Source organism: Vicugna pacos, chromosome 13 (assembly GCF_048564905.1).
Source record: "Vicugna pacos chromosome 13, VicPac4, whole genome shotgun sequence".
NCBI classification, from domain to species: domain Eukaryota; kingdom Metazoa; phylum Chordata; class Mammalia; order Artiodactyla; family Camelidae; genus Vicugna; species Vicugna pacos.
Window position 1 is genome coordinate 5,386,391 of NC_132999.1, and position 16,442 is coordinate 5,402,832.

At 35.8% G+C, this 16,442-nt stretch overlaps 1 protein-coding gene across 2 annotated transcripts; it reads right to left on the bottom strand.

Annotated features, from left to right (window-relative positions):
- Nucleotides 1–326: 326 nt before the first annotated feature.
- On the bottom strand, nucleotides 327–16,428 carry RPF1 (ribosome production factor 1 homolog). 2 transcript variants are annotated; one of them, XM_006205940.4, is made up of 9 exons: nucleotides 16,137–16,428; nucleotides 14,626–14,682; nucleotides 13,130–13,210; nucleotides 7,727–7,822; nucleotides 6,963–7,116; nucleotides 2,109–2,191; nucleotides 1,516–1,697; nucleotides 1,213–1,339; nucleotides 327–549 (listed from the first exon to the last, which is right to left on the bottom strand). In XM_006205940.4, exons 1-9 carry the CDS (start codon nucleotides 16,362–16,364, stop codon nucleotides 508–510), a joined length of 1,050 nt encoding a protein of 349 aa, XP_006206002.1. In that variant the 5' UTR covers nucleotides 16,365–16,428; the 3' UTR covers nucleotides 327–507. The 2 variants fall into 2 exon arrangements, with proteins under 2 accessions (XP_006206002.1, XP_072830218.1); XM_072974117.1 differs by lacking the exon at nucleotides 327–549 and having other exon boundaries at nucleotides 1,105–1,339; nucleotides 16,137–16,407.
- Nucleotides 16,429–16,442: the final 14 nt, after the last annotated feature.

Below are 16,442 nucleotides of genomic sequence, written 5' to 3' on the forward strand. Positions count from 1 at the left end.
GCAACTTTGCTTCAAGTCCTTGGTAAACCATTTTGCTTTAAAATTTTTACCTTTCTTGAAAGGCTTAAGGTTAAAGAAATGTTAAAACATCCTTAGAAACCTAGCCTCCAATATATATTTTCAGGAAACAATTAAAACTATGAAGATGAGTCTCGTGGAAAACCAGTGGATTACACAGTATCAAATAAGCACTGTATTTCTCTCAAGCCCACACGTCATGAAGTTACAAATGGGAATGTTAGTTTGAAACCTGATTCCAGTTCACATTATTCACTATTATTTAAAAATAAGAGAACTGAGTTTTTAGGAAACTTAAATTGAACCTATAAACTCTCACCAAAATGACCTTTATTTGTATTTGCTACATAAATAGTGAGTGGCAATTCATGGCACTTGGTCCAGACATGAAAGAAGGTTTATGAAATCACTAAACGCCATTTTGAAAAGGGTCTTACTACATTCAAGATAGTCTTGTTCAGCACAATACAGTACTATGCCTTCAGTACTTTATAAATGGAATTTTCTTCTACTTGTATCCATTTCCCGGGGCTGAAAATTAGAGTAAAGAAAAAAAGTGAACAATCTCTGGGTTAACAGTGCTTAAAAACAAAAAAACAAAAACAAAACCCTCTGGATTTGTCTCTGAGATTGAATAGTTAAATCTTTAGGTCTAATGTAAAAAATAATAGAAATTACTATTCCAATATGTGTGTATATAATATATATAAACTTTTTAAGTAAAAACCATACTTAACTGAAATACTGCTTAGATAGAAAAGTTTTGTTTTAAAAATATTAAAGTTTTCATTTATGATTTAAAATGCTCTCCAAACTTACACAAAACCTCTACAGCAATAGTTCTCAAGCATGCAGCAGAATCATAACAACACAGGCTCCTGAACAGACTGCTGTCCCATGCCCTAAGTTGCTGTTTCAGTTGGTATGTGGCCCAACAATATGCCTCTGTAACAGGTCCCTACGTGATGCTGCTGGTCCCACTCCGAGAACCACTGAACGTTAGGATACTTCAGATGAACCAGAGTTAATTGCCAGACCAGAACATCATTATCACACAGATTAGTTCTTTCTAGCTCATAGGAAGGAATTCAGAAGCATAACTTAAGGTATCAACACCCAAAGATTAAAGTGTGTAGTTTTATTCTTTCCATAATACAAATTCTCTAAATGGCTTTTCAAAGAGTAAGCACATACCTTATGGACCCATTCATATTCACCGTATTTAGAATCAAAGGTTCCTTTCTGAAGAGATCTTAATTTTAAGGTAAAACGTGGTCCAAGTTCCTGAATTCCCACTTTCTTTTCACTCTTGAATATGTATCTTCAAAGATAAAGAAAATAAGAGTTAAGGAAATTAGTCTGAATGAACCCAACTGTTACTTAACATGACAGTTTGAAATAATTTCTCATCTATAATACTTGTCAGAATACATTAGAGAACAGGTTCATGTAGAAAATGTAGTTCATGATTGAAGTCGAAGTCCAAACTTTCCTCACCTGTGAAATCTGAAGAAGATATAATCCCGTTGATTGTGGAAAGTGGCGACCTGCCTTCCAATAAATTGAGGATTATGGGGAAAGAGAGATGCAAACATACGTCCAACAGAATGACCCAGCCGTGTTGTAAAATTGTTCAGAATTATTTCAGGTATGTGCTCTGTGGGGTCCTTGCCTCTTCTCTAGAAAAATGATGAAAAGTCACAAAAACAAACTGGCAAAACTATCTCACTGCAATTTTAAGTTTTGGAATTTACATGACAAATTGAAAAATTTTAGTTACCTTAATGACAAACTACCACATGTGACTTATCAAACCCATGAAATAAGATGTATCTAAAATTATTTAATATACAGTGAATACACCAAAAAGAAAGTCCTACTAAAAAGTGACATTTCATAGTAATGAAGGCTATTGCCTGTCTGCCATAACTCAATTATAATCTCCAAGAAAATGGTAAGTGGATAAAACTATTGCTTTAACCAGGAGAGCAAATACCATTATTACAATCAATTAGCTCTGTAAGCTATAGCATTTATTAATCAAATACTATGAGGAGACCAATGCCAACCAAAGAATGCATAAAACATACCTTAATTTCTTTACGCAGACGAACACTGCTCATCTTAAAATGAGCAGTTGGGCCATTTGGCAAATGACTCAGAATCAATCCATCTGTTCATAAAGCTAAGAACACACTGAACTCAATAAATCTTTCCCTGTTAAATAACTAGTCCTTTGTATGCCCAAAGGCTCCTAAAAACTGGAGTTAGGGTGCGTGTATTCCTCTATCTCAACAGAAGTTTTCTTACCATACCCAGGAACTCAAGATACATAAGTCAACCTAAATGTTTCAGAAAAAGATTAACCTGTAGTACTACTTTTTCTCTTTACAATATGATAAGTAGCTCACCACCCTCTACAGGGTTATGTTTGGCATTCAACTAACGAAGGCGACAAGAGCTAAAATCTGCTAATACTCTAACAGGACTAAGGGTGAGAGTCTAGCATAACTGCAGCATTGCAGGTAGAATCTAAGTTTACCTCCAGGTTCAGAGACTTTATAACCCTTAAAAGGCACACTTTCATACACCTGTGTACACGTTTTATACATTTGTAAGGTTAGGATATGCTCAGACAGCGTAGGACAAGACCAGAGACGCAAACTCTCTTCTGGAAATCAGTTATTAGTGTTCTCGAGAGACAAGCTCTTAATTCTTAGGGTTACTGTACCACAATTCAAAATCAACCAATTAATAACCACTTCCTGACTCTACCACAAAGAGAATTATGCTGGAACCTCCAAACTACAAATGAAGGATGATACCTACTGACAATCAGCAGGGTTAGCAGCCCAAAGGCTTTAAAACCTGGACTGCAGCTAAACGGTACAACATACCTCGAGTCTTTATAGTACTTGATTCTTCAAAATACTGAACCTTAAAACGAGGTCAGAATTAGACTGTTTCAAGTCTGCTCACACCATTAGTTTTACAAAACAAATGTTGCCATCTTTTTATAATGGCATCAACATTCTTCCACTTACCTGAATCAGAAACTATGGTGATTGTTTTCAGTTTCCTCGCCTATCAAATTCTATTTCCTGCTTTCACCTTCATTAGCTCCTCACTTCTATAGCCTCCTCTTTACCCTTATTGTCTTAATTGAAGTCCTTGAGATTTTCCACCCAGAGTTTTATAGTTTCTCATGTCCTAAGTGAAAAACTAGACACATTGAGTCTTGATGGCTATAGCTAATTAGCTAATAGCTAATTTCAAACTACTCTCACCACAGATTCATCTGCAGATTAAAGACATCTACAAAGCACTCATAATGTGGCTCCAAACCACCTTTCTAACCTGTCTCTCCCTGTATTGTTTCCTAACCGTGTTGTTCGTGCTATTTCAAATACTGCACTATTTTACCCATCTTTTAAGGCCCACTTCAAACGACACCTCTTTTTACATAGTCAAAATTAAGCTCTAAACAGTCTCAGCTCACTGTGACTACTGCACTTGTCATTTATTTGAGATATAGTCATGTAAATGCCTTTCCTCCCAACTAATCCATTAACTCTTAAGATAGATCTATTTCCAACAGATATCAGTGCCTACCACACAGCAGATTATCAGTCAATGTTTGGATTCTTTCCTCCCCTTCAAAGATTCAACTTCATGAGGTATAGCCAAAAGTATTTCTGTATTATTTGCACATTGAAAAAAAAATCATAAAATCTTAAGGGAGTTAAGAGAGGTATAAATCATTTCTTTCAACCTAAATCAAGGCTTGAATCCTTTCTGGAACATTCCTACTAACTTGTCGTTTGTGTCAAAAGAAACTGCAAAATCCAAACTTATCAGTTCCTAAGTACCTGCGTTGTACAAATGGCTTTACATTACTGCTAATCTCTAACACAAACTGCAAAACAAGAGTCACCTTGACTTCAGTAATGAAGAAGAGTTTGAGAAGTGTCAGGCAGAATGGCCCAAGTTTCAGAGTGAGGTGGCCATAGACCTCAAATGGGGTGGGGTTACACCTGAGCCCAAACCCTTCACTGGCAACTTGCATTTAGAAATGTACAGAGGTATTTTGCTAAGACTGACGTGAAAGTGGCCTTCAGAACTCAGACCGGGAACACAAAACATACTACAACCTGCCGAGAGTACAGCACAAAGGCTTGTCCTACCTCAGATTTCTATTTAGAAATAATGAATAAAGGATTTAAGTCTCTCCAGAAAAAGCCCCCATGCTTCCCACTACACCACATTTAGTAAAATGCCTCCTACAGACCCGGCACTATGCCTTAGGAACATAATGTATTTAATGGGATCCCTGCAGGAATCCTAAAGATAGGTAATATTTCCCACATTTAAAATATGAGGAAGTGGACTGGCTAAGAAACTTTACTAAGGTCACAAAAGTAGCAAGTAATGAAGTTTGTATTTGACATCACATTTACCTGACCCAAGTGTTTAGATGACTAAATTCTTTTCTAGAATAAGTCAAAAATTTATACCCCTATAAATTTCTACCATATGGCACACAGCAGCCTTTCCTGTATCTTTAGACAGTTGTCACGTTCCCAAATTCTAACTCCCAGGCTAAATATCTTCAATTCTTTCGACTTTTCTGCAAGGGCCCTCACTAAGAGTCATTTGTTTTTTGTGAGCCCATGTTAAGTCTCTAGGAATCACCACTATTTCTATTAGGTGCTTACAAATTGTTCTCCCTTTCATTACACCACTTTATTTTTTTTGGATCATGGCAAAAATTAACCAGTATGTCTTCTTTCCCCCTCCTTCCTCCATTTACCTGTCTCATTTCTCCCTCAGAGAAACACAGCCTCATTTACGGTTTGTGCAGATACTCTGTGCCTTATCTTACAGTATCTTTAACCAAGACGGACTTCCGATACCCCTTACCAATGTCCTTTTTAGTCTGAAGATCATTCTATGTTAACAGAAGACAAAAGCAAATCAGATCTATTTTCCTACTGTTTTTCACTAATACTCTGACATCAGCTGCATTATTAGATATTAATCAGAAAAGAAATATCTCTGAAATTATAAAAATTAACATCCAGGCAGGATCCTACTTACAAAACTTCCAATCATTAGGACTTCTAGAAACTGCTGCATAATTCTGTATACAAAAATTTCAACCTCGGGACACAAAGACAAATATGTGCGTACAGCTGTCCCTCAGTATCTGTGGGGGATTGGCGCCAGGACCCCCTAAGAATACCAAAATCCGAGGATGCTCAAGTCCCTTATATAAACTGGCATAGCACAGTAAGCCCTCCCAACTTTCAATCCACGGGGGGTTGAATCTGCAGATTCGGAATCCGTGGACACGGAGGGCAGACTGTATGTTCGTATGTTTATGTGAATAGGAGTAAGCAATTCCACATTTGGATTACTTTAACTAGCCTAATTATTTCCTTCATATAAGTTAGGTCTGCATGCTGATGGTCCCTTAATTACCAGATGGTTAACTTACTCTCTAGGGTGTCCAACATGATAACAAGAAAAATATTAATACATTTTGGGTAAAAAGACAATACAATAGTATAAGGAAAAGAGCAATGTAAGCTTTCTGAAGGCACTAGATGGACAGAATGTTTACTGAATTGATGAAATGCTTGCTTCTTAGCAAAGAGTTACTAGCAGGCTTGCTAGTAATGAAATGATAATGGGTTTTTAACTGCCAAAAATAAAAAGACAGGAACATAGACCTTACCATCTTATTTTGGGGGGTGGTTTTTAAAAAGACAGCAACTATCTTAAAAACAGATCTCTTCTGCTACAGTTAAGTGTTCAAGAGATTTTAGTTACTTTGTTACATTAACTCACAATCCAGCCAAATTATAAAATGACCAACAATACACCATAATAAAAAACTAATTTTAATCTATTTTAATCTCTGAAAAGCAACTGGCACAAGTGGATAACGTCTTCAATTTATATTTAAAACAATAAAAGCCATAAAAGTTATTAAGATTAAAAAAATGGCTTCTATAAAACCATTATTTTTATAAAAGCAATGTTCACTGATTTTAAGAAAAATGTTATCCTGGCAGCAGGAAAGTACCAACTCCATTTTTTATTCATCCTTACTAATTCTGACTGGTAATCTCTAAAGTTACTGAGTTCACAGCCACCATGGGATAAGTAAAACAGCAGCAATGACAAAAACCTCAGCATCCTTTATCTGATCTCTCATCTCAGAACAGGAAGAAACACCCTGGGTTTAGGTGACACGTTCACCTCAGATCTGAGACTCTCGGGAAAAGGACAGATTATTCTTGGCATCTGAAACACTAGTAAATACATAATAAAGGTTCAAATATCTACGTCAGAAATGCAATCCTGTGATATCACCCCGGCAACACAAAATCTAGCTGTATCAAACTATTTGTAGATTCCCCCAGTAGGGCAGCACTTTCAAGCCTCTGTCTTTCCAAACGGCCTTCTCTCTGCAGTAGGTACTCTCTCTATGCCCTCCTTGCCTCATTTACCCATCCAGACTGGGCTCAGGCATCTTTTTCTGCCAGATACGTCCTGCTATCCCCAGGGCAGACGGTGCCAGAGTCTGCACCGGATCCCGTATTCCTCTAACTGTCCTCCCTACACTATAATTTTGTTTGTTTACATGTCTATTTTTTCCTACTAGATTAGAATTCCCTAAAGTTGACCATCTCCTGTTTCTCTCTCCACCTTTCACTGAAGGCTAAAATAATGTCTTGCTTATAATAGCATGTGTTTGATGAATATTTGCTAAATGAAAAAAAATTATTTCACAAAATCTTGAACAGAGATACATTATTTTCTGGTTTAAAAAAAATTATGTTCTGAAAGTTACAGGGAACATTTTCCTATTCTTTCAAGTATTTTAAAAGGGGGCAAAGGCCAGATGGGAAAACTTCCTTTAAAAAAAAAAAGGATACTTGGCGTTTTACGATCTTCGTTAATAACGATCAGGTCGGTGAAATCTCTTGAGATGCACTGTGGAATAATTTTTTTCAGAGCCAGTCCTCTTCTGTAATAAACATGTGAGTTTGGTATAACTGTGGAGAGCTGTTCACAGAGTCGTACTGTTCTCTATAAAGCAAAATAACAAAAATCCTCAAAAGTGAAAAAGATTAAAAATCTATGTGGCATACATCTATAAGGAAAGGAGTAATGATTATTATAAGATAGTGTTACTAATAGAAAGCAAGGCAAGGGAAAATGAAATCTGAACATTTCATCCTTCATCAAAGGCTGATCAAACTAAAGCAGTGGTTCTCAACTAGGGATAATTTTGCTATCAAGGGATGTTTGGAAACGTCTGGAAACATTTTTGGTGGTTATGACTGGTGGTGGTTGGGGGAGGGGTGGCCTGTTACTGGATCTAGTGGGTAGAGGTCAGAGATGCTGCTAAACATGATTAATAGGACAATCTGCATAATAAAAAATTATCCAGCCTAAAATATTATGTGAATAGGAAAAAAAAGTACACTGGTGCTGAGGTTGAGAAAGTCTATCCTGAAGAATCACGCTTAGTGAACATACATCACATCAGCAGCACCGTATTTGCTTTAGCTTATTCACAGGCAATATATGTAAGGCGATACTAGTAATCTAACTCTTTTGAATGAAGTTCTTTTAAATAACCTAAGTGATGTAAGAAAAGTGACAATTCTAGAGGTATACTAATTGATGTGTTTACCCCATGAGGTCTATCTGACGTAGTGATGAGAATCTTGGGAGAAGTCTGTCTGTTGAAGTAAGAAGCAAATTCATCTGTAGCTTCATCGTAAGCAACCTAAAAACAGAGAGATAATTTTCCATCAAATAAATAGTCCACTGGGCCAGCATTTTGACAGCAGTTCCAGTAAGATTCTATGACACTGACTACCTGGTTTTGATTGGGAATTTAAAGAAGGCCCAGGAGGAACTTAGGTTAAGGGCAAAATGAAGAGGTTGGGTAATTTCCTACCTGTAAAATACAAATATAAAACTGGAAATAACTGCCAAAAAACAATTTCAAGACACGAACTGAGATGCAAACACACCTGAGTCAACTGGTAAAAGCCAAAAAAAACCCCAGAAAATTCTGAAAGAAGTAAGAGAAAAATAAATCATGTACAGGGAAACAATGATTATTAATGACTGGTTTCTCAAGAGATATAATGAAGGTCAAAATACAATGGAATAAGTTCAAAGTACCAGAAGAAAAAAAAATTTTAAAAAGTCAACCAAGGTTTCTATAGCCTGCAAAATTCTTTCAAAAATTAAGGCAAAATAAGCACACTTTCAGGTAAACAAAAACTGAGATAATTAGCTATTAGACCTGCTATAAAAATGATACCAGATGGTAACTCGGATCCAGAGACAGGAAGGAAGAGCACTGTAAACAAGTAACAATGAAAGTAAACATAAAAGATTTTGTGGGTGTATTTTGTGTGTACACTCTTAATTTCTTAAAAAAACAAAAACATGAGATTGTTTAAAGCATCAATTACAACACTGAGTTTATGACAGAGACAGATGCAATACATAACCACATATGGCAACAATAACAGCATGAATAAGAGTGCAGGCAACGAAGCAAGACTGGTGCAAACCTGCTATATTTTACCAGAATCATGTCAGTATTTACTTAAAATTGATTGTGATAAATCATTCTCCAGAATAGATCTTAAGCTATTGTTTATCATAAAGTTAGCTAATAATAAATAAAAACAGAATACACTCAAAATGAAAAAGAAATAAACAATGAAGGCAAAAGGATATAAATGAATTAGAAAACAAAGATTCAACAGAGAAGATCAAAGAAAAAAAGCAATTTGAAAAGAATAACAAAACAGATACATCTCTGGTGAAAAGCCCAAATAAAATTAGGAATGCAAACAGGACATCACTGCAGTCTCACTCATGGACACAGATGTACATGTTCTAAACAAAGTATTAACAAACCAAAACAATATATTAGGAAAGATAAAACATCATAACTAAAGTGGATTTATCCTATGACTACAAGAAACTTAACATTAGAAAATCTATTTCGTTTACTACATTAGTACAATAAAGGAGAAAACAGCATATTCATCTCAATATTTACAGAAAAAGTACAAATATTATCTTAATATTTGTAGAAAAAGAATCTAACTTTTTACATTCATTCAAGGTAAGGCAAACAAACAAAAACCCAGCAAAAAAAAGAATAAGTGGAATTTCCATAACTCATAAGGAGAATCTACCCTTAATGATCACACACTGGAAGTATTCTCTTTAAAATCAGAAACATGCCACAGATGCTACCATTTTTCTACTTCTTTGATATGCTGAACATTACAGTAAGCACAAAAATAAACCGTTACTGGATTGAAAGTAAGAAATAAAACTTATTTGTAGAAATGAGTATCTAAATATGAAATTAAAAAAACATTCAAATTATTAGAAATGAATTTAGGTAAACTACTACTGGTTAGAAGATCATGATCCAAAGCTCAACTGCATTTTTGTATATTAGCAAATAAAACAGTTTTCAAAGAGATGGGATTTACACTAATAAGTAACAATATATAATACCCAGGAATAGCTCTAACAAGATTATGGTGTAAAACTTGTATGAAGAAAATCGTGAAATTCACCGAAATTCATTTTCAGTATTTGAAGAAGACCTAATTAGCAAAATATATATAGATCCTCAAACTGATCTGATTTTGTGCCATTTATAATTTTATATGGAAGACCAAAGGTCCAGGAGAAAACACTCCTGAAGAGAGGGATCTGAAGATGGGGCTGGGGAGGGTCATCTTGCCCTAACAGATTTCAAAACTTATCATGAAGCTACATAATTAAAGAGCTGATCCAGTGATAAACTGACCAAGAAAATAGCCCAGAAAAAGACCAAGCATATATGGATACCTGATATATAACACGGCATCACAACTCACTATGGGAAAAAGTTGCACTACTCTAAAAATGGTGCTGGGGAAACTGATTACATACAGGGGAGAAGGAGGGAGCAGTGGAAAAAAGAAATTGGTGAAAAAATATATATAAATATGAGATCATATGGTCACAGGATAAAGATTTCTTAAGTATGACAAAAAAGTATTAACTACTAAAAAAAATTAAACCCAAGTATATGAAGGACCTTTGCTCATCAAAAGACGTCAAAGAAAAAAGTAAAAGAGAATCCACAAATTGGAAGATACCTGTAATACACATAAAGGATTAGTATCCAATATGAAGAGAAATTCTACAAATCATTAAAACACGCTACAAGATTGAAAATTGGGCAAAAGACATGAGTTGGCATATCTCTACCAAAACCACAGTACATACACGAAGAGATGCTCATCACTTTAGGAATTAGGGAAATGCAAACTCAAACCAGAATGAGATAGCCCTTTATCACTAGTCTGAATATACCAAACATTAGTCAGAACGTGGATGGCCAGAAATATTGTTCCCACACCATGGAAGTGCAAAATGATGCACTCACTACTCTGAAAAACATTCTGGCACTTAAGTCTAGAACTGAACATTTATATATCCCATGACCCAACAAATTCCAGGGAAACCTACATATATGCAACTTCTATGTCTATGATCCCCAACTTATCTCCAGCCAAGACCTCTTCCATATCTTGTCAATGATAAATTCCATATTCCTACCCTTCCAATTGCTCAGGCTAAAAACCTCAATACCATCTTTGAATCCTCTTTCTCTAACATCCTATGTCTAATCTATCAAGAAATTCTAGTGGCTCTGATTTCAAAATACACCCAGGCCAAAAAAAAAAAAAAAAAAAAAAAAAACAAAACAAGCCTCAGAATCAGACTGATTCTCAATACTCATCGTAACTACTGTGGTCTCAATCATGATCATCTCTTTCCTGGATTAGCTTCGTAGTCTGTTTACCTCTCTAATTGCTTTCTCAGTAAAGCAACTAATTACTTAAAAAAAAATAGTCCAATGCTATCATTCCCCTGTTCAAAACCATCCAATGGCCTCTCATTTCATTAAGTATGAAAGCCAAAATCCCCACAATGGCCATCAAAGTCACTGATCTGGCCTCTTCCCTTCCCCATACTTTTGGCATCTCTTTTACAACCCTCCCTCTTGCTCACTTAATTTCAGCATACTGGCTTCCTCAGTGTTTTTCAAAACTACACTAAGAATGTTCCTGCCTTAGAGCTTTTGCACTGGCTGTCCCCTCATCCTGGAATACTTTTTGCCCAAAGATGGCCAATTTTTTTAAATCCTTCAAGTATTTGCTAATAGGTCATCTCAATGAAGCCTACCCTAACCATTGAATAAAAAATGCAACCCTAACAAACAGAAAAATGGGCAAGAAACAAGAACAAACAATGGATTAAAAAGAAAGAAAACATGAAAAGATGTTCAACCTCATTCATAACAAGAGAACAGCAAATTAAAACTACATTGAAATACAATTTCTTACCTGTCAGACTGAAAAAAATTATTTATAATTCCAAAATCTTGAGTGAGAGTTTAAAGAGTAACATATTTATATAATCTCAAAGTACCTTCCTCCCAAAATACTTATTAATTGCAAAGGGAAAAATAGTTAAGTGGAGAAATCTGACAGACACCACTTGAATTAAATGATGAAAGTTAATACAATGGGAATGGGAAAATCAACAATATGTGACTCCTGATAAGAACAGTGAAAAGAACATAACATCACAATCGTGCATTCCTGTCAAAAGTACATAAGCCAAATATAATCATAAGCAAACATCAAACTCATATTAAGTGACATTCTATAAGTATACCTGATCTGTACTCTTCAAAAATGTCAATGTCATTAAAATCAATTCTGAGAAACTGTTCTAAACTAAGGGAGGTTAAAGTTATTGTAGTGGGATGAAACACATGAGCATGGATTTTTCTTTTGCAAAAAATGACATTATTGTGACATCTGAATAACCTGTAGAGATCAGATAATAATATTGTATATCAATGTTAATTATCTAATTTTGATAACTCTACACTCTGCTTATTAAAAAAAGTTTATAGGTAAAATATACTAAGCAGATAAAAGTAAAGAGACTTATGTCTGCCACTTACTCTCAAGCATTTCAGAGAGAATATAAATGAAAACAAAGTGTGATACAATTTAACATTTAGGAAATCTAGCTAAAGTCTGTTTCTACTAAGTCTGAAATTATGTCAAAATAAATAAAATACAGGGCCCCCCCCACTCTCTCATGCACACCCCTGTATATTTAAAACTGCATATACCCTCTACACCAAGTTGTCCTGAATCTCCTTTACCCTATTCTGTAACTTCATTAACCTACCATCTGCTAACATGGTAATTTATTTTATTATGTTCACTGTTTGTTTCCTTTCATAGAATGTTAAGTTCTGGATGGGGAGAAATATTGTGTGCATATGTGTGAGTGTTTTGTGCACTGATGAATCCCATGTCCCTAAAACAGATGTTCACACATAGCAGGCAATCAAAAAACATTTGCTGGAAGACTGAATGAATGAACGAATGAATGGCTATACCAGGAAATATGTGAAAGAATGTTGGTAGCAGCATTGTTTGAAAGCAAACATGCATAACAAAAACAACTTTCCTGTACATAAATAAAAATTTAAAAAATATACACACACACACACAAAGTTTTAAAACCTTGATTCTCTCACTGTACTGTTGCAAACTATTTAAAGGTAAAATGTGAAAAGTGGAAGATTATCTTGAAACCAAAAGTTTTATGAGGACACAAAAATACCATCAAATGTTCTCCTTACGTGTTAAAATGTCTAATACTAAAAAATATCTATAGGTCTGAGGAATGTTTTTCAAATGATATTAAAAAACACTGCAAAGTACTACACAGAGATTAAATGACAAATAAGTTTACATAAAATACTTTTCTAGAAAATAAAACCACCTTTTCTATAGCATTATTGGGAAACTCAATTACGAAATAATCTACAACAAATAATAAGGCAATATGCCAACATTATAGCTGAATCCGTCCATTATAACTTCACCAGCCAGTACTTTAAACACTGACACACAAACAGGTAATTTATCAAGTATCGCCATCCAAACTGACTTAAGACTTCTAACATTACCTCTTCGTCATTAGGGTCCACTATGGTTTCATCAAACACTCGCTGGTTGTCAATAGTCTTGGGTATAGGCTTTGGTGGAGCCTAAATAAAAGAAAAAAGATCAAGTTTTAGAAACATTTTACATGAATAATTTTGCATTATGGTTGAGGAAGAATAACAGAAATCTGCAGATAATCCAAAAATTCAAACCTGTGCATTATTTCAACCCACTGCCACATCAATCCCAGTAACAGTATTAACTAAGAGGCTTTTAAACTCTCTGAACAGACACATGCACATACTGGAAGATGCCTGACATTGAATAAAATGGCTTAAATCTAGGAAGTTATCTTTCAATCCAAAAAACAAGAATGGTGATATTTTCAAATGGTTATCAGCATATTAATTTGCTATAACTGACTGATCATTGACAGTTAACAAGAGACTAACATTGCTTGATAGGATTTTGCAGGTCAAAACAGTCTAATATTAGCAATTTTATGTGATTTAACCTAATGCTATGAAAGAGGATGCACGAAAAAGCAGGGTGTTTACTTTGTGTATAGTCTTTATGTTTTTTCCGTCCACAAAAATGCTTCCCATTATGTGGTACCTCATCTTAAGAGATGGGAGGGAAGAAGAGTTAAACATTTTTTAAATTTTGCAAATATAAATTGTAACCTAGAACTAACTACAAATAAAATGAAACTAAAATGAAAATAACTTAGCTATGCAATAATGTGGGAAGTATTAAGCAGTTCTTTTAAAAACTTTGAAAAGAAAGATCTCACTTTTTCTCAACACCAAAAGAACAGCCAAATCCTTTCTTGATGCATTATCTCTGCTCTCTCCTTTGCCATAATCTACCAGGTATCTCACCTTCCTCTCACTCCTCATTCTTACTCTTCACAGGTTCATACTCTCTGTGTCAGTTCTCATCCTTACAAGCCCCTACCCTACAGGAGAATAGGATCTGCCCTGCCTTTCCCCAGCCTCGCTTAACAAAGAGCCTTTGCTTCAGTCAGAAGAGCTCCAGCTACAGGCCTAAACTGTGGATCTTCCCCATTCCCAGTCAGGGAGAGAAGTCTCTACCTCTCAAACACACAAACTTAAGTAAAATAGGCAAGTTCAAATATACACACCATTTACATGAAATTCTGAAAAAATGTTAAAAACACTTTGTGTTTTGCAAAAAACCATTGTGTTTACTGTTTAGGGACACAAACAAACACAGTAAAGATAATAAAGAAGCGCATGGGAACAATAAAGAGCAATTTCATGAGTCATTATCTCTGGAGGGGAAGCAATCAGAAAAAAGCACACAGAAACTTTGAACACTATTTATTAATGCATAATTTCTTACAGCTGAGTAAAAGAGAAGGGTAAGCTGTATTATTTTTGTTATCATTTTATACATCCAAAATTTTCATAATAAACTTTAAAAGTGATTCAACGTAAGTAACAGGGAGCAGTCCTTAACATGAGATGGAAAGCAGATGGCTAAAAATTTTATTTACCTTATCACCAAGAGCCTCTCTCTCTTTCTTAAGTTTTTTCTTAGCTGCCAACTTCTCCTAAAGAGTTTTAAAAAAAGAACAATATTGAAAAACCAACAGTTTTATCACAAACACATACTGAAACTACAAATTACTAATGCTATAAATATTTAAACTGAGTAATCTTAGTAATGTATTAAAATTAACATCCTGACTTAGATTGTCATACCTAAGTTACTGTAATCCAAATGAGCTAGCCAATCAGTAAGATTTCTCTAACAAAGATCTCTCCTTCAAAATAACCTAAATTGACAAGCTTGAATAATTTAGAATTTCACTAGTTTTATCTTTTACTATAAAGTCTCAAATTAAGTGAAAGTGCAAAATGTACATCTAAACAAGTTAACAAGTTTTTGCCGTTTTGTTTTGCATTCCTAACAAGTTACATTCTAAAGAAAACCAGACTATGCTGGTTGCTTTTCTTGGAAAGTACTAAAAATAAATGGGAATGGGAGAGAAGTTTTCAGGTTGTTTCCAATAAAACCATCACTAGTTATTCAAATATTTAAAACTCAAAATATTCTTTTAAAATTAAGAGCCCGCAAGGTATATCATAAATCTATAACTTCTGGTGATTCCTGAACAGAATGCTTGACACACAATAGAAAATAGATTATTGTTTTTCCCCCAGTGCTTGGTAACCCTCAATCCATCAGCTCTCGGATTAGAAATTACAATCCCAAAGTTTTCTAGGACACCCTTCCCCCCATACTCCCACACCAGCATGGATTAGATGTTCCTTTTATATACTTTAACAGCACTTGGTCACTTATGACAAATATGACAGTCCAGCGCCTCAAAGTCTAGCAAGAGGAGGCAAGCAAGTTAAAAAAAAAAGTGTGAACTTTCGTGATATTCAAAAATAAGCAACTTGCTTCCAACTATAATTGAACCAGAAATGAACACTGTGACCTTGGGCTTTATTTATCTCCTTATATTTGTTTACCTCCTAGAATAGTATGAGAACGCTGTAAAGATAATTACTAGAAGTTTTACAGTACTAATTTCGGTAAGAGTTGCTGCAGGAATCAGAGAAGGGTCATTTTGGATGTTTGTACAGTCTGCATTGCAGATTTTACGAATTAACGTTAATTGTAAAGGGCGAAGCGGAGAGACAGACTTTTTTGCCTTCTAGGTGCGGGCGTTGTTGGGGCGGGGGCGGTGGTAATTTTCAATACCAAGAAAGCAGGACTTCTTGGTTTCATTCTCATCCGCGGACCCTAGAGTAGGGCTGGTAAGGAAAGGAATTTTCAACTGTCGTGCAAAACGCTGAGCCTAAAGGAAGTGTCCCCCAAACAGGGTGAGGGGTACTAGGACACAAGAGCTACCTCCTTGCCCCTTCCGGATTAAACAGCGCAGCCTGGAACCCCGGGCAGTGATGACCACGCATGTGCAACCCACCTCCCTCCACCGTGGGCACGGGCGCAGGAGGGACACCGCGCGTGCGCTCTGGCGCCTCCGCCCCTTTATACCTTCCGCTGCTGCTGTTTCCACCGCGTGAACATTAAGTGTCGCCGCTGTTTGTTCTTAATCTCCGAAATGCTGAAGCCTGGGGGAAAGGCAGCCGCTTTCGGGGGTTGGACCCCGCTTTCCGTCGTCCCATCCTCAACGACTGCAGCCTCTTGGGGTTCTTCAGGAGCGGCTTTGCGTTTCAGGCCTTTCTTTCCGCTGCCGCCGCTCTTCTCCCCGGTTTTCGCCATGGTGTTTTTGCCCCTTGTGGTCTGTACGGAAACGGAAGTAGCTTTCTCCTCTGACCCCTTTCCTTAAGCTTTTGTTTC

Excerpts from the sequence above, each read along its gene's own strand:
- RPF1 (XM_072974117.1), bottom strand. The coding sequence starts at position 16,364 with ATGGCGAAAACCGGGGAGAAGAGCGGCGGCAGCGGAAAGAAAGGCCTG. Across the intron at positions 1,698-2,108 it reads GTCTGCGTAAAGAAATTAAG|AGAAGAGGCAAGGACCCCAC; the intron begins GTATGTTTTATG and ends TCATTTTTCTAG. Across the intron at positions 1,340-1,515 it reads ATCTTCTTCAGATTTCACAG|ATACATATTCAAGAGTGAAA; the intron begins GTGAGGAAAGTT and ends TTATCTTTGAAG.